The 19,587-nt window shown below is 37.0% G+C and overlaps 1 protein-coding gene across 1 annotated transcript; it reads right to left on the reverse strand.

Moving 5' to 3' along the window:
* Positions 1-1,000: 1,000 nt before the first annotated feature.
* Positions 1,001-11,059, reverse strand: LOC110438284 (CD276 antigen homolog). Its single transcript, XM_087304475.1, has 4 exons — positions 10,937-11,059; positions 9,514-9,566; positions 5,336-5,659; positions 1,001-5,159 (listed from the first exon to the last, which is right to left on the reverse strand). The coding sequence occupies exons 1-4, from the start codon at positions 10,945-10,947 to the stop codon at positions 4,942-4,944; spliced, it is 606 nt and encodes a 201-aa protein (XP_087160601.1). The 5' UTR covers positions 10,948-11,059; the 3' UTR covers positions 1,001-4,941.
* Positions 11,060-19,587: the final 8,528 nt, after the last annotated feature.

Below are 19,587 nucleotides of genomic sequence, written 5' to 3' on the forward strand. Positions count from 1 at the left end.
CCTCGAGCGAGAATAATGTGACTGAAACTTTCTCTCATCCACCACGCCCACCAAAAGGGTACCCTTGATAGTGGAAACGCAACCCTGATAAAGGTGACCTGTACCGATCCAAACCGTGGAAACGAGCTATTAGTTAATGCCACAAGCTCTGATGCGTATGCTTACTGCAAAAAGTGCTTTTCTTACTTAGATTTTTTGTCTTGTTTCTAGACTAAATATCTCACAATTCGTAAATCAAGAAAAAAATTCTAGACAAGCAAAACATATTGTCTTGTCTTCAGCAATAATATGCCAAAATTAAGTGAGTTTTTCCTCAAAACTAGCAATATAATCTGCCAATGGGGTAAGCAAAATAATCTTATTTTTCCTTTTGACATAAGATTATTTTGCTAGTTTTAAGGAAAAACTCACTTAATTTTGGCATATTATTTCTTTAAACAAGCGAATATGTTTTGCTTGTCTAGAAAATTCTTCTTGATTTAAGAATTGTGAGATATTTGGACTAGAAACAAGACAAAAAAATCTAAGCAAGAAAAGCATTTTTTGCAGCGTAGTAATTTGATGGGCATGTGACAGGCTGCAACTTTGAATTCAATCTTTTCATACCCAATATTGTTCTGACTTGTTTGTTGATCTTTGAAAGTAGAGCTATACACAGAGGACATTTTTACAGCTTTCGAGTGCTATGTCCGAACAGCAAAGTTGTGACGCTCATACTTATTCAACTGTAATAAGGCAACAATGATGGTCTTCCCCACCCATGTTTATTTAAGGGTCACTTTAAGCATATCAAGCAAGTGTGGTACCTTAAACAATGAGCTGTAGATAAATGCACTGCTTTCCATTTTTGCAGAATCATGTACACTGCAGAGCAAATCAGATCAAAATTACAGTAACCTACCCTACAAAATTTGTAGAGGCCATAGCGGTTTTGTTAGAAGCCTCCACTGCTTTCAGACAGCATCTAGTTTTCAAGAAAGATACGCCACAGGTCACATACTGTCTAACATTTTTATTGTCTGGAAGCCAGGCTAAATGTATAAGCACTGTTACTGCACTTCTGACCTTTTTTTTTCAAAACTGTGAAATGTAAACTTGAAATTGCAAGTTATATGGCGTATTCACACTATGCTATCCGAACCGTGCCCAGGTCCGTTTCTTGGATTGTTTAAGAAGTGTGAGTGCTCTGAATCGGGCCCAGACACGGTTTACTTGGCCGGCCCTGGCAAAACGCGCCTGAGCCTGAAACTGAAGACGAGACGTAACTTTTAAGGGACTGTTTCATATGGATTTACTAATCATTCTTAATGTTCAATAAATGCAAGGTAGTTGCGGGCCGTCGGGGGATATGGGAGAGGGGACAAGCGTGCTTCGGCTCGGGTCCAGGCAACTGTACATAGTGTGAGTACGCCCATAAAGTCAGAATACAGAGATAAAAAGTTTAAATTTCAGAAATTGGACTTCATATCTTAGAATTATCATTCAGAACTCAAGACTTTAACTCAATTGCAACTTATCTCACAATTCTGACATTATAACTTGTACTTTATTCACTTGATAAATTTACATTTTAATAACAATTTTCAGTTTACATCTTACAGTTTTGATAAAAAATACAGAATTTTGAGTTTTTTTCTCAGAATTGCAAGATACAAAGTCAGAATTTTGACTTTACTTAGAATTGCCACTTTATTTATTTGCATTCTCTATAGCTAAAAACATCACAATTTACATTATGCGGAAGCTTGTATATAACTTGAAGTTAGTTTAAAAGTCAATTATACTCAAGCAAATAAAGATCTGCACATTTTTTAAACAAGTTGACTTCCTAAACCTGCAGGGCAACAATGAGGATTTTAAAACAAAGAATTTTTCTTGTGCATACTAAATACATTTAATGAGAACAAATGCAAAAAAAAAAAAAAAAAGTACACTTGTGGTTTAGAACAGGTCTGCACAATATTGGAAAAACTGATGCTTTGTTTTCCTGTAATAAACAGTTAATTGTAAAACAACAAGACACAAATGAAATAAACAGTGCTTTAGATTTTTGAGCTGAGTCTATCAGTACACATGAACAGAAACGTAATAATCAAATGTTAAATAGCACTGCACAACAATAATCAAACATCATTATTCTCACACATGAAAGCCTTATGACACATGCAAATGATGAAACTTTCACTCCATTATGTTTAAACTTCCCACGTTCTGAACTATAATCCCTACTTGACATTGCACATTCTTTGATGTGACTATATTGCAGATGTACATGTTAATATTTATGAGGAAAAAAATTTTGTACAGCCCTAATGTACCGAATTAAGGCAGTAACAGGCAGCTCATTCCTTCTTTCCCACTAAGGCCTCATTCACTAATGTCTAGGCACAAAATGGCTGATGCAATCTGTGTATGCATGATAAACCTTTGTACAAAAATATTACTAATATGTTTACTAATATGCAACAATTGAAACCACAATGGTTATCACATACATTTTTTATCATGCTTTGCTGAACAGAGTTTAGGGTTTGTGGTGTCACTGCACTAACACTTGCTAGCTAATTAAATTTCCATATGCAAATACCTTAATGTAGTGGACAGCTAGTAGTTTTGTTTTAGTTGAGAAGGCCATAAACAGAAGAATTATGAAAATGAAAGAAAGACTAATCACCATTCAAATTTCTCCCAACACTGATATCATTGTGGAGAATAAATACCTATAAATATATGATGACCTCTGCTCTGTTAGCATAGACATCAACCTGAGTGAGAAGCAGCAGTCACTATTTCTGTTGTAATTTCTGGAGATATTACAATAGCCGCATTTCCAGTGTTGCGCCTAAAGCGAGTGTGCACACAGTCACTTCTGGGGTCTGATCGAGCTAAATCAGGGCCTCTTCAGGGCCAGCGGCTGGACTTTTTTGGCCCCTCTGAATAGCTTGGGCCAAAGAGGGCTAGCTGGGGCTTTGAGGCAAAGTGAAAGCAGAGGTGGAGTTTGCTCGAGTCTGGTAAAGATGAAACACTAGTTTTCTGATTGCACACGAGTAGATGTCCCAAAAAAAAAAAAATAAATAAGGGGGAAAAAAAAACAAATAGCTGGCAAGCTTAATTTCATAAAACATATTATCTAAAAATGTAAGGGTGTTGCATAAAATAATAAAGTACCCTAGTTTTAATTTAATAAGTAATATTTCTTTGCTGCGTCCTCTTTGATCTGTCAATAATGCATGATAATCTTTAGGCTACACCACATTAAAGACACAGTAGTCAGTAACTCAGTTGTCAAGAGTTTTAGTCAAGCTTAAAAAGTTTGTTTGTGCATGAAACATGCGTATTTAGATGCATGTACAGTATGTGTGTGAGAGACAAGGTGAAAGATCACTCACTTCCCAGCTCTGTTGATGTTGCGAGCGGCTGGGTTTTTAAAGTTTTAAAACATTTAAAGAATTACAAATATTGTATATAATAAAACTCATGAAATAAACCAATATAAAACAAACTAAAGCTATAACAATGTAGGTATATACAATACAAAAATTTTTTTACCATTTTAAGCCATTTTGAACATTAATTTTACAAAGGTCTATCTGAAAAAATATTGTTGATGTTTTCGAAAAACAAATAACAGAGGAGTTGTGAAAAATTATTTATAAATTATTTGGATACGATATTAATAAAATTCCGCAAACAGCATTTTTGGGTGAACAAAATGTACACGACCTTCTTTTCTGTCATCCAGTGCTGAAAAAACGAAATTTTAAATGTAGAGCTTTATTAGAAGGATGTTTAATATTTTAAATCGTAATTATGCTTTTGGGGAGATTCAGTGGAGATATGCCTTTCTGAAATATTTAACAGTACTTTTATCAAATGATTAGTTTTTACATTTTTTGTTTGAGAAACGAACATGTGAATATATATGTCTCTGTGAAAAGTTCTGTGGTTTTATACTATGAATGGAGCACTGAGTCATCCCTCCGTTAGTGGCGAGACCACTCAATGTATGATGCCAACAGTCGGTCGATGAGTAAAAGAATATAATGAATGAAAATACATGGGCCTGTGCATATAGAAATGTAATGTAATTCTGTACAGCAACATGTAATTTGTTTGTTTCATTTGTCTCTATTTTAATTGTTTTGTTATGACGCGATGGTGTGGTTTATCTGCCTGATTCCCACTGAACTGGGTGGACTGTGTAACGTTTGAATTGGGGGGATGTTCTTGGGGTGGGGTTTGAGTGCCGCATTGCAAGCTATTGGACCAACAGTGGAAATGCTACATGATTTAGACCTCTCTTCTCATGCTCTCAGGCTACTGGCACAGCCCAATAAAATCACACTGGAAATGCGGCTAATGTCACTATGTCAGTGCCAATGAGGCATCAGAAGTGCTCTGGGATACACCAACAAACACTGAACAAGCTGAGTTACAAAGGACACAGTGGTTACATTTTATTGGTTTATTCTGAAATGTACCTAAAAAACACTTAAGGCTGCGTTATATCTTGCTTTGTAAATTGCCTTTCTGAAAAAGCTTCTTCACTTAGGGATAGTATTGCTAAAGCTACCGTTATCCGAGTTTGTTATTACTGATGCTGCTTTTATATGCCACAAAAATTATCATAAATACAACTTTGGTCATTAAAAACTGTATATGAAAGCAATGTACCTATAATGTCGTACTGATATACACTGGACAGGCATATCATTTCAAAAGAAGGCATTCAAATTGTAGTATTTTTTTCTCTGCAGAGTGTAACTTATTTACATTTGGTCTATGCTGTTTTCTTGAGAGAGTGTAAAAATGACCGGTATGTAGAAATAAGTCATTCCTTTGATTTAAGACCCAGTAGATTTTACATCAAAAAGAGCTAAATCTGTAACAATTCAGTTAATATTCAGTGAAATAAAAGGAATGTAAAAGTTTACCTGCTTTTCATTTATCGATGTCGTCTGAGTTTTCAGTCGTAACACGAGAGAAGCTAGATTGTATTTTCTTTCTGTAGCGCAATAAAACAATGATTACCCCTATAATTACTAGTACAGATAATGTAATAACAACCAAGAGCCAATGTGAAGTTTCTCCATCTGATCCCATATTGTCTCCTTTGTCATCTTCTTTAATTGGTTTGTTTTCATTTTCTGCCACAGAGACTGCAATACAAATAAATCAATTCAAATGATAATAGTAATATTTTGAAACAAATACAACAACATTACTGCAGTGATAACAGATTTATCTATACAGATAAATGCATTAAGACTAAAACTTCAACAGTGACATTTTAAAATAAAACTTATAATATGTTTGTGATGAGGTTTTTACACACCGTTGACGATCAGCCGTACAGCTGGTTGTTCAGATGAGTGTGAGATGTAGCAGATGTATTTTCCAGCATCAGTGACTCGAAGTTTGTTGAGTTTGATGGAAAAGTTTCTTCTCAGATATTCTTGAGGGAAAGATTCAGTTCTGTTCTTGTACTGCTGATCCTGCTGCTCAATTGAAGCTTCACCCTTGATTAAGTCAAACACGCTTTTACTGCTACTGTCTCTCCAGTGCACATAAATGTCTTGCTTGCTTGCATCTTCAGTTGAGGAACATGGCAGGAGAGCAGACCGACCAATAAAACCCTCTACTGTGATCTGAAGAGATGCTGAAATTACATCAAAAGTTTAAACACACAATTTGGCATTTATATAACAATTTTATTCAAATTCAAAACACAAATAAAGATATTCAAGACATACCTTAAAAATATTCATTTGTGCCACGCAACGCCTGCAGTTAAACTCACAGCGGTTTATCATTGATACAAAAAGCAATGCTGGTTATAGCCTGCCTGTCTCTTATAACCCCCCCTCTCTTTTTAAGCTGTCGCATCAATGACATAACTTTGATTATGTGCATTTTGCAATAGTCTTGTTCCATGCAACAGAAACGCAGTGTTGTGAGGGCTTTATATTTTATCAACCGTGATGATTGAAAGCATGGTTGAAAGTAATTCCTATTAACATGTAAACATTAAACCATAACATGCGCACTTATGTTTTAGCACAAAGCTCCCTCTGGTTGTGTTGCTTATGACTGTGGAGATTAGTTGTGTTTTTTCTACGTGACCACAGTTTTGTGACACATGTTGTTGTGTTTGCCACATGTTTTCTCACTTAAAGCCAAAATATTGACACTGTAGTGAGTCAAGCTGGACCGAGAGTCATGAGAATGGTACGAGGCTGGTACGTGAGTGCTAACGACCAGCACCTGTATGCACCACCTGTCTTGAGTGACATGGAAGAACACTGAATATAAAAAGAAGAATAGACAACAGTGGAAGGCGAGAGATGACCAGGCCTGGATACACTATATTTTGTTTTGCTTTGCTTTCAGTTTGGTGGCTGTCCCATGAGGTGATGCCGTCTCTTTGTTTTGTCATTATTAAAATTATTTCAAAGTTTGTCAGCTCTGCACCTTCTTCTGCCATCAACATTGTTACAGACATATTTTAAATGTACAGTTCTTTTTAGGCACAAGTTTTTCACTGCTTTCTTTTCCTCTGTTTTAATTTTCACTCTCTGCTCTGACCTCTGAGGCACCAGGTGTACGTTAGTCATTGCCAAACACAATTCCTGGAGGGCCGTAGCCCTGCACAGTTTAGTTCCAACCATGCTCCAACACACTTAACTCTAGGTTTCAAACAAGCTGGAAGGACTCAATTAGTTTGATAAGGTGTGTTAAATTAGGGTTGGAACTACACTGTGCAGCGCTGTGGCCCTCCAGGAATTGAGTTTGACATCCCTGCTCTAGCCAATAGCAGAGCATCACCTGCATGGGAGGTGGGTATAAGAATAGTAAGGACCATTCTGATTGGTCAGATTTGGAAAACTTCTACATGCAACACAATTGCTTGGCAGATAAATTATATTTAAGTTAATGCAGCTCTCTGCGATATGGATGTCAAATCCAAATTGAAGCCTAGTTCTGAATGGACAACATGGCTGGGTTCCCTCCAAACATGGAAGACGTGATTGAAGCAAATTCAGCATGATTGCAGCAAAACATTGTGTATTCTGCATCATTCACACCACAGGATGGTTATCCTCTGTTCTCACGTTTGCATCAAATTGTATGCAATTTACTCACACAAAAATAATTAATTCTACATTTGTTTGAAACCAGCATAAAAGCATTTATTGCCGCCTGTTGGTATGTGTTGTGCCCTTAACATGCATCACAGTGCATTTTTTGCATTGAGAAAAACTCCCGCGTTCGTGTGGACATGGCCTTAAAAGGCAAAGATGTATTTTCTTTGTGAATGTTGCAGTAGTTGCACTGCTTTCCTGCCTAACTGACTGGACTGGCACATCTGAACTGACTATATTCGCCATCAGATCAGAGTATATCAACAAAACATGGTTCTGGATAAAAACATGTAGCGTTACACCCCTAGTTAGTAATACAGACCTTTTTATCTCCATTCAGTAAGACAATCTCTGCTGCCATTTACAGAGCTGTGTGCTCATTCTAGCCAACTAACGTACCTCTGTATTACAGAGATTTCTTCTTTAATATTTTTTTATAATTTAAATTAGCTTTTTGGTGCGTTACTGCCATATTTTGCTCTGGACAGTGATATCACTAATCAATCGCTAGGCTGACATACCAAAAAATTCATGCCGACTTCATACAACACAGTTTTAGCCCTAATCTTTAATCACATATGACATATTTTGTGAAATTGTCAACAAATGGCCAAAACTGATACTGCTTTACAGGAGAGTCACTCAAAGTGAACTATCAAAGAAGCATTTAGAGAAAATCTCTAATTTGGCATGCTAAATATCTGATCCTATCAGCGATTCAAAATCCTGCTGTGTAAAATGAACTGGGGTCGCTCGCTCACTCTGAACTAAAAAACACATTGGTGTAGGGATGCAAGATATATTGACGGCCATATCATTATCGGCTGATAAATGCTATTTTTAAGATTATCGTTATCGATTTGATGTCTAAATTAGGCCGATATCTTTGTTGTGTTAGAGATAGCAGGGGAGATTCACTTATTACTCCACGGCCGAATAATATTAGTTTCGGGGTTCTCCCTTCTCTTTTAGTTGCAGCCGGTGAATGAACGAGAACACATGTAACTTGGCCCAATTACCAAAGAGGGAACATCACTCGTCTCATTGCGAAAAAAAACACTCGTCTTTTCTGTCTCTCTCTCTTTGCTTCACACACACACATACACATACACAGACACACACACAGACACACACAGACACACACACACACACACACCAAACTGCAGACCCTGCACACGTGCTAAACAAGAACTTGTCAGGCTGTTTGTAATCTAATATGATTATTTGTTACTATCAACGTGTGCTTGCCATGTGTTGTTGATGTAAGATAGTATTCAGTTTGATCGGAATATTCATATTGATTATAACGAGCGCGCGTGAGAGCGGTCACCGTGCGCGAGCACACACATCGGACAGCCTTGAGCCTTGAATCAATTCAGTTATAGCGAAACAGGGATTAAAATTGTTACATTGTTGCTCTGTGCTCTTGGTTCGGTTCACTTTCACACTGCAAAGTTTCTAAACGGACCAAAAACAAGTAATGTGTGAGTAAACTTTCCTCACATTGGTCAGTTTCAGGGTTAATTTTGCATAGTCCAGCTCAGCTGTTGGGGATGGTGGTTTGGTGGTGTTTGACAGGGTGCGCGCAACGTGTCTGAGGAGCGTGGAGGGATGCGGTGGGGAGGGGTGAGAAGGGTGCGCAACGTATTTGAGGACCGGGAGACGCACGATTACCGGGAGAATATCACTTGTTTGCGGGCATCCTGGAGTCTCTGTGCATTTGCGGGAGACTAACAAAACTTCCGGGAGACTTGAGATGTCTGGAATAACCTCCCGCCCTACTCATAACTCTCTTTTCATATAGCCGTATGCCTTTTAGATATCCATAAAACACTGTAATATAACGAGCTCGGATCGTTTGCTTTCTCACTACAATCGTTCCGCTCCAGAGTTTGTTTCAATCGTGCTGAGACCACCTCTTTCAAGTGATCTCAGGGCGATTGTTTTGGTGCGGATCCGAGTGCAATTGGTGGTTTTACATATGCCAAACAAACCGTGCTAACTGAGCAAACGAGGTTCCGAAACAAAAATCTTGGTGTGAAAGCACCCTTCATCTTATTTAAAATATATTTAACTTCCTTTTTGATTTAATCACATTTTATTATTTAACCTATTATTTTTATGCAACAGTCAAGTTGCATGTTAATTAGCTATGAAGAAAAGGATTTTTTTTGCATGCTGATGTATGTGAAATGGTGAATATAGGTCTATATAATCACCTTGCAATGCAAAAAAAATAATATTTTTAAATATTTATAATTATCGGCCTATATCCCTACATTGGTGTGTTATTTATTTTAGTTTTTTATTATTGTAAAAAAAAAAACCCATTATCGTTGTAAAAAACCTATATGTGAATAAAATTGTTTACCTTTGTTAATCAGCCGTGCAAACACAAAGTTGAAGTACAGCAGACTGTAGAATCTGAAAGAAAACAGAGTCCTTTAATTTCCTGTCATTTAAGCAGTAGAGATGTTAATAGTACATAGATTTGAGTTGATGTGCATTAAACAAAGAACTAATCTATTGTGACCCCTCACAGCAAGGTGCAAGATGGGTAAAGATGCTCTGTGCGATTAATCGAAATCAAATCACAATCGCAATTTGAAATGTTGCAATTAGCTAATCGTAAGATGCTGCAATATGAAATACATACATTATATATATATATATATATATATATATATATATATATATATATATATATATATATATATATATATATATATAATTTTCTTCACAAATGCGTGACTGTCGTCTGTGTGTGACAGTCTTACTAGCACAATTTTGTTCTGGCTAATCAGAATTGCACAACCAATCAACACGGAAAGCCCACAATAAAACAAACAGGAAAGTGCGGACAAGAGGGATGATGGTGTCTGCCACTTCAGAAGCATTAATAGTTGAATTTATATTAATGAAAACCAGCGCGTCAGTAATATGGGAATATTTCAGTTTTAAAGTCACAAACACCAAACAAAATCAGGTCATTTGGAAGAACTGTCGCATAACTGTTGCCTCAGCATGAGAAAATACAACAACCAGCACCTAAAAAAGCACCACAGGTGGCCAAAGACACCAGGAGTTAACTAACACCATAACTCACTACTCTTTTCTCTAAAAACAAAAAATAGTGTTTATTTTTAACAAATTACAAACAAATTTGTTATTTATGAACAAATTTGAATAAAGGGCTTATTAAAAGTTATGTAATATCTGTTCATTTTATTTTTAACTAAAACTTACTGAAACTTATAACTAAAACTTTAACTAAAACTTATTATATCTAAAAGTATATTTCTGTTTTAACAGTTCTTTAAATTAAAAGAACTGCCTTACTTCCTTTAAAAATGTGTAATTGTAATATTAATAATGGGACTATGCGTGCAGTATTGTCTTTGTAGTGTAATTCAGCGTAATATATATATATATATATATATATATATATATATATATATATATATATATATATATATATATATATATATATATTTTTTTTTTTTTTTTTTTTTTTTTTGTCAACTTTTTTAAAGGCCCTAAATCACACTGCACATTGCATTTTCCTCATGTAGCCTAAGTTACATGATAAATTCACCTCCAGATATGTTAAAAATATCTTATACTACTGATAAAAACCTTGAACATCTCAAACAAAACACTAAAAATGCTAATGCTTGCAGCTAATATTAAATCAAACACAAATACGAGAACGAAACAATAATATGAGGTAACGTTACACTGATTATGGATCGCGGTTGTGGCAATATTGACAGAATCAAACATCGTAATTGTACCTGGGAATCATGTTGTCGATCAAACTTAATATCTGTTTTACTTCACGTTTTCGAAAAGTTTAACAGACAAATCGAAACTGTCACGGGTTGTTGCTAGAACGGATACATACGCTGCCGGAAGTCCCGCAAAATCTCGTCGGAAGTGGTGGCGCAAATTCTCGTCCGTTTGAAAAGACAACTTGCAAATAAATTAATATATTTAAAAAAATAATCATATATTAATTATTACAAATATAAGAAATATAAAAGTTATGTACAAAAAAGTCTTTACAATGAAACTGTCACGTCCTCTCACCCGGAAGACGTACTTGCTGACGCACGCATCTTTTACGACAGTTCCTGTTTGCGCCACAGAATAAAAGTACAATTGCTGTTATTTACAAAAAGTAAACAAATTAATAAAACAAAATAAAAAATATAATATAATAAATTAAATTAAATAACACTGGGCGACGCGGTTGTGCAGTGGGTAGCACAATCACCTGATAGCAAAAAGGTTGCTGGTTCGAGCCTCTGCTGGGTCAGTTATCATTTCTGAGTTTGCATGTTCTCCCCGTGTTCGTGTGGGTTTCCTTTGGGTGCTCCAGTTTCCCTCACAAGTTCAAAGATATGTGGTATAGGTGAATTGGGTAAGCTAAAATTGACTGTATATGTGTGAATGAGAGTGTATGGGTGTTTCCCAATGATGGTTTGCAGCTGGAAGGGCATCCACTGCGTAAAACATGTGCTGGATAAGTTGACAGTTCATTCCGCTATGGCGACCCCAAATTGATAAAGGGACTAAGCTGAAAAAAAAGAATGAATAACACTGTTGCGGCTGTCAGACGTCTCGATGTTTCTTTGAGAGGGGTTTGGATGTAGACCTGGTGCAGTACAATCTGAGCTTCATGCGTTACTTTATAACAGGCTCACCTAACCTTAATCCTACCCCTCATAATAATGTCACTAGCTCAATTGAGTGCGTTGTGTCGAACATTGCATCGCTGAGAGACGCATTCTCAGCATCATAAAGGCTGCATCCAGATGCTATTGGTTTCATCCCGCCCGCAAACATTCTTTTACATCACTGATTAGCAGGTTCTTGTTTGTACCTGTTGAATGCTGGAACGAACACTCATTCTGACGTTTCTATGGCTATCTGGATGCTTAAACAATAGGCGTGGCAAAATATAGGGCTGGGCTATTCAATTGGTGGCCCACGGGCCAAACCCGGCCCCCGAGGCAATTTGTTCTGGCCCTCCAAGCTCAGGATTTGGCCAGTCTGTCACCAAGAATAGAGCAAATGCTTTATCAAGGAAAATTTCTCACTTAAATGGAAAAATTCCAGTACACCTAAATCCAGAAGTGATGTTGCATGGTGTTACTGTTGATTTGAAGGCCTCATTCACAAGTCCTACAGTCTGGTAAACCAAATTTAACTTGTACCTTCTGTCTCACTTTACCCCAGAGCATTTGTCTCACTTTACCACACCGCCACATTTTAGAAAAAATTATATTTTTTAGCAATTCAGGCTAATCTTGAGCTAGCATCCTCACATGGTTTTATATGTTGGTAGTTCATCAACATGTATGATATATGTTTTTCTCCTTAAATCAATTTGCTTTGCCACAACAGTTGATTAAGTTGATGGCAAAAAAATTACTTTTACTTTCAAAAAACATATTTTTGTGAAAAAACATGCTTTCCACAGCACCAGGAATTCCTATTCTTCATGGTAAAGGAGATATGGAAGGTGCTTTAAAACAAAATTGTTATAAAGTGATATATATAATCTGTTGCCTAGATACAGGGGGTGTCTCACATAACCAATGTCTCACATTACCCCGTTCTCCCCTATGCATAAACCCAGATGATAACAACAGTTAATCTAAATAGCTACTTCTCTAATATAAAGCTTGTTGTTCTAAATTAGACGTGATAACCGTGAAAGCATGATTATTCTTCAGACTATATCTTACAACCAAAATCTATAATGTTGCATCACTAATTGTTATGCTGTTCAAAACATAACATGTGAATGTGTCTGAATGAAAAAGCCTACTTCAACAATGCACTGCTTTTGTTGTGCGTAATACAACATTTTGAATGTTTGTAAACAAAAAAAAAAGTCAATTGGACAATGCAGTTGTTTTAAAATACAATATATTAACATTTTAATGTAGAAAAAGCCAAAGTGGGTGTCTTTATGAGCACAAATACAGCATATGGGCTCTTATAGTTGTGTCATCACTCATATAGCAAGTCATATGTCTCCAGCCCTTCGTTTTGGGATGCTTTTCATGAACCGGCCCCTATGATAAACTAATTGAATAGCCCTGATGTAGGGGAATGGCAAAGATTTTTCATTGGTCAAAGGTATTTCTGGTTAAATGCATTTGCCAGTCAGATTAATGTATTAAATGAACTGCTCATTTAGCATAAAGGTGGATCAAAACATTGTATGTTTTTGTATTACTTTATTTACCTTATCCTTCAATTGTTTTTGCAGTAGTTTTGAGAAGTGTGTGGATGCAGATCTGGTGTAGTGCATTCTAAGCTGCATCCACTGCTTTTTAATGCACTCACCTAACCCCACCCCTAACCCTACCCTACCACACACACACACCGCGAAATGCAGAAGTTTTTTTTTTTTTCCATTTGACATGCGTTATTAAATTCTATAAAACTCTCACCAGCCCTCCTTATTTGCATCTAATACCCCAGTTTGTCACCAGCACGTGAATAAAATGTTGATGAGTTAAAGTGAAACTGCAGTTACTGTCAGGCATACTGCTGATTTGATTCAGAAGGGCACTTTTTTGTCAGACGGCTCACCGGTCAGGTATACATCTGCGCTAAAATATCAAGGTGAAAGTCATCATAGCCATCTCCCAACCTGACTTTGAGAATCTTGTTCCAACTCATTAGCAATCTTGCTGGCTTCTGTGGCAGCCTGCTCGAGCTGGCTCCATCCCCATTGCTCCAGCAACCCTGGACACTGACACAAAACAGTCAATCTCAATAACCTGTTTAGATATCACCACCCCCGCCCTCCTCTAAACATTACTCCAATCAGGCGCGTGCTACACTAGCTCGCAAAATATCTAGTAACATTAATGTAATCCTAGACATCCCAAGTCTCCCGGAAATGCATAAAGAGTCTCTCAGGTGCCCGCAAACGACTGATAATCCTTCGGAAATTGCGCGTCTCCCCCCTACAGATTCGAACAGGGCAAAACAAATCACAGAGGCAATCGGTACATTTATAGATGTGGATATGCGAGATCTTAATTGAAAATGGAAATTTCCGGTTTTAAGAAAATGTTAAATGTAATAGAGCCCCGTTACATTATTCCTTCATAAGCCTATTTCAGTCAGATAATTCCTTCTTTCAGATCCACTGAAATGGCAGGTGACAGTCAAATCAAGCAAGTCTGTGCTGTCTGAAGAAAAGGTGGACACTCATCTTTCTGAAAATAAAAGAATACTTAAAAATAGATTGAAAAGGGGGGGGGGGGGCGCTAGTGCGCATGCATATGGTATAGACGTTTTTGGTTGGAGCTCCTCTCCAAGTCCTCAACAAAGTTGCTATTTTGCCAAGTTTTTTTTTTAGCAATAAAAGTTAATGAGCCCTATTGCGATTAACTTGAGAGTACGACGGAACTCAAAAATACCGAAACCGTCTCTAGCAAAGGCAAGAAGGGCGACGAGCGAGCTACCGGAGCTTGTGCTAAACCTAGCTCACCCAACATGTGTGATATTACACCAGATGTCTACGCGTTGTGTAAAGAATTGTGTAAAGCAGTGGTGCTCAACCCTGTTCCTGGAGATCGACCTTCCTGCAAAGTTCAGCTCCAACCCTGATCAAACACACCTGAACCAATTATTGCTAATTGTTGCTAATCACGAGCTAGCCGTTATTGACTTTGAGGCGCACATTCTGGAACTGGAAGCCAAATATGCGGAACTAAGTAAACAAAATAAACAGCTCCGCGCTAAGGTTTCGGACTTGGAGACTCGCTCAAGAAGAAACAACATAAAGATTGTGGGAATACAAGAAGGGGAAAAAGAAGGTAAACCTACTGATTTTGTTTATAAACTGATTCCCCAACTCCTTGGAAAAGAGTTTTTTCCTCACCCAATCAAAATTGACCGAGCTCATCGCTCTTTTCAGCCCAAGCCAGCTGCCTGTAAAAAGCTGCATACTATTCTGGCATGCATCCACAATTTCCAAGAAAAGGAGCTGATTTTGCGTCGTGGGAGAAAGCAGTCGCTAGAATTTAAGGGCAAAAGGGTCTTCATCTTTCCTGACTACACTGCTGAAGTGATGTCACAGCAAAATGCTTTTCGAGATGTAACACAATCCATGCGGAAACACGGCATCAAGTTCTCGCTGCAATACCCGGCCAGGCTGCCTCTGGATGTAGCGGAGGCACCAGTGACTTTTGACTACCCGGCAAAGGCAGAGAGTTACGTGGAAGGGCTCAGTGGGCCCTTATGAGAGCGGCGACAAAAGTGGAACAGAGTCTCCCTATATAACTGTAGACGGCTCGTACTACTACCTCCAGCGTGTATTACACGCACACAGCTTTGACGTTTGCCACTGAGATTTTGATATGGTCTGATTCTGCACCTGTTATTATTGCTAATAACTTTGTCTTTTTTAAATTTGATTTCCTTAAATTTATCTAAATTAAATTTATTTATATTTTGTTTTGATTTATTTATCTATTCGTATTATTATGGCTTATCATTGTGATTTAAACAATTATTTCATGTTTACTAATGTTTTTCTTTCATTTCTTTTGTTTTTTTGTTTTTATTTTCTACTATTATTATTTTATTTACTTATTATTATAATTTTATTAAAAAAAATTTTATTTATTTATTATTATTATTCCTTTTTTTACGGTAACATGTATAACGTGCTTTTACATCCGAGGACCTGGAGAGGGGTCTTTTCCTTTTTTTTGTGTGTCTTGTTTTTTTAGACACTGTAAGGGTGGGGTGGGGCGTTCTTTTTGTTGTTGTTCGCACTGTCTCGTTCTTGCCTGTTGTGTTTTTCTGTTTGTGTTTATTTTACTCTCTACATTCCTTTACTACCTACTGCCTTTTTAATTTAATAAATTTGTATTTTTGGAGCCTTGGTGTTGCCGCCTTTGATTTACATTTACAATCTACATTCCTTGCAATGACTTTTTGACGCTATTATAGTTCACTACTACTAAAGAAGTGTTTACACTATAAGAGTCTTTTTCTCCTCTTTTACTCTTATGCAGGGGTCTTTCGGTAGAGTTGTGACTGGAACGTTAGGGAATTAGGACATCCTTTAAAAAGGTAGAAAGTATTTAGACATTCAAAATTGTTATCAGCAGACATAGTTTTCCTACAGGAGACCCACATCAAAACCACTGTACAACGCAGGTTGCGGTGTAATTGGGTTTCACAGGTTTATCAGTCACCATTCACATCCCACGTGCCTGGGGTGGCTATTCTCTTTCGGAAAAATATTCCGTTTCAGTTTTACTCTATGGTTACTGATCCACATGCCAGATATATATTAGTTTCTTGCACCATAAATTCAATCCCTCTGACTTTCCTGAACATCTATGGCCCGAACATAGATGACCCTATCTTTTTTCAAAAGGTTTTCGATTTGCTCCCAGGTGACAATACTTTTAATATTATAATTGGGGGAGATTTTAATTGTTACCTAGACCCTTTTTTAGATAGACTGTAAACATGCCCCCCTCCTGGACTTGTGTCTGTGCAAGTTTGAAATAATTTGCTTAACTGCAGACTTTTAGTGGACATTTGGAGATTCCAACACCCCACGGATAGGGATTATTCTTATTATTCACATGTGCACAAATCCCACAGTAGAATAGATTACTTTTTAGTCAATTCACAATTAATCTCGCACATCATTGACACAAAGTACAGTGGTATATTAATATCTGATCATAGTCCCCTTATCATGTCCATTGATTTATCTCTTACAAGGCAGTCCTATTTCTTTAACCCGTCATTGCTTGCTGATAATACATTTGTGGAATATATCACTACTAAGCTGAAAGATTTCATAGAATTCAATGACAATGGAGAGGTGACAGATTCTACACTCTGGGAGACTTTAAAAGTGGTTATGCGTGGGCATATAATTTCCTATGAATCTGCTGCCAAAAGTAAAGGGAGAAACAGCTTTTGGAATACGGAATACTCTTCCTAATTTAGAACAGATGTATCAGATATCAAACTCATCTAAAGATTACAACAAGATAATGAAACTTAAATATGAATACAGTCGCATTCTTGGCGCTCAAATACACTGTCTTTTTCTAAAATTGAAGCAGAAACATTTCAAAATCGGCGACAAACCTGACAAACTTTTGGCACAACAACTCAAAGGAGCTCAAGCTTCCAGGTCAATACGCTGTATTAAATCTAAAAATGGCACATTGTTGACTAACCCCAATGATATCAATGCCAGTTTCAAAGATTTTTATAGTAAATTGTACTCTTCCAACAGCACGGCCACTCCCTCTGATTTAGCCAATTTTTTTGATTCTTTTGAGACGCCCAGCCTTAGTGATAATGCAAAGACAGATTTGGATTCTGATTTTACTTTGGAACAGATCATCTCTGCCCTTAAATCATTTCCATCTGGAAAAGCGGCAGGGCCAGACGGATTCAGTCCTGAGTTTTATAAAATATTCTGTAACATCCTTGCCCCGTTTCTTTTCAGAATGATAATTGATTCCAAGGAAAATAACATTTTACCTAGCACCTTGTATGAAGCCAACATCTCTCTTATCTTAAAGAAAAATAAGGTTGAAACTGCAGGCATCTATAGACCGATTGCACTTCAGAATTTTCATAGGAAAATAATTACCAAAATTTTTGCTGCTCGTCTCAACAAATATCTCTCATTATTCATCCTAATCAAACTGGGTTCATTCCCGGTTGTTTTTCTTTTTTTAATGTGCGACGGCTTCTCAACAATATATATGCTAAACATAAAGAGACACCAGGCCCAGCTATTCTGTCCTTAGATGCGCAGAAAGCTTTTGATCAGGTAGAATGGCCCTATATGTTTGCTGTTTTACATTTTGGTGAGGCATTTAAATCATGGGTCGAATAATATACTCCAGACCGGTGTGTTCAGTCTTATCTAATGCTGACAAGTCATCAGTGTTCCCTTTGCACCACTCAGTCAGTACAACAAGGTTGTCCACTCTCACCAGCTCCCTTTGTTATTGCAATATTTCCTGTTGTAATCGACGTGTGTTCAACATGCAAAGAAATATGGATAAGAAGACCAAGGAAGTGCTTTTTAAGGCAAGTTTCAGAATAAAACAATTAATGTCGCATCACTAGGCTCTCCAGCATTTTCTCCAGAGTTTTATGCAATTTTGGGTGTTTCATTTTTAACTTTTGACTTCTGTTATAATAGAGTTTGATACCACATGGCAAATGGAAAGAAAACCTCCACATTTCGTTACTCGGTGGACCTTTAAGGTAGTCAAAAATCGCTGCTTACATGGTAGACTCTTAATAAGAGTATTATCTTAATTATATTAAAATCGGAGTATTGGTGTTGTAAGAAAAAATAGATGAGAACGTCTTGAAGAAAAAATAAGTTTTATTCCAGAAAAGTAGTGTCAAAGTGGAGACAACACTTCGGATTCATCGGAGTTGGAACTGAATCCCGATCATCCTCAGTTTAAACATCTTATACTGTTTCTTCCCGCTTAACATGTTAATAAGCTTTCACTTCAAATGTAAATTAAGAATAGCAATCCCAGACCTTTCGGTATACCCGCTTAACATGTTAATAAGCTTTTGCTTTGAATGTAAATTGAGAACAACAATACAAGTGATACTCTTCCGTTCCCAGACCTTGAGTAGACTTTCAGGTGAGAATACCAACTGTTATGATAAATGAGTTCAGATAAAAATTCCTTTTGGTCAGCAGATGGTTCTTGATGGCTCGCTGCCGCTCCCATGCTATAAGTAAATTATCATTCTAAAGACATTATTTAAATGCTTAAATGATTTACTTGAGGAACTCTCCTCTCTGTGATAATTAAGCTCTTTGTTAAGAAAGGAGCATGGAAGACTTGTGAAATAAAGTAGAAGTTGGGTCGAGGCAGACTTAGTTTCTTACAGTCCCCTCTCTGATGCTCTTTGGCCTAGAAAAGAAGCATCAAATCTACTCTTTCACACAAATTACACCAACCTTTCTTGGCAGGTGCCAGTGGCGGCGACGCCCTGCCTTAGGTTGTTCCCCACTGGCCTTGGAAAATCTTACCCGTCTTTGGGTCGACGCCTCATGCACACTGGATTGAGCTCTATTTCATTTTGAGCTAAATTATCACCGTCTTTGTTTAAACACACTTGTTTGTTAAATTGAGATCTAGGGTTTGGAAGCTGTCATCAAGAATCATCATCACCACCAAAGGGATCGTCCAACATTGATCACTGAATTATCTGTGATTTGGCGCTTTCTACCATAACACACATACAGAATAACAAAATGCATTGACACATAATTAGAAAGATACAAACGTACATAAAGCAATTTTAAAAGTTACATTCTAAACTAAACTAGAGTATGCAATAACCAAATCTCCACCATACATTCGTCTAGTCAAAATCTTGTCCTGTATGA

The sequence above is a fragment of the Danio rerio genome, chromosome 22 (genome assembly GCF_052040795.2).
Source record: "Danio rerio strain M-AB ecotype USA chromosome 22, GRCz13ab, whole genome shotgun sequence".
NCBI lineage: Eukaryota > Metazoa > Chordata > Actinopteri > Cypriniformes > Danionidae > Danio > Danio rerio.

What these genes read in the sequence shown, in the direction of transcription:
- LOC110438284 (XM_087304475.1), bottom strand. An exon ending in TGCACGGCTGATTAACAAAG is followed by an intron (nt 5,660 to 9,513) that starts GTAAACAATTTT and finishes ATGTAATTTCAG; the next exon opens with CATCTCTTCAGATCACAGTA. An exon ending in TGTACGGCTGATCGTCAACG is followed by an intron (nt 5,160 to 5,335) that starts GTGTGTAAAAAC and finishes TTTGTATTGCAG; the next exon opens with TCTCTGTGGCAGAAAATGAA.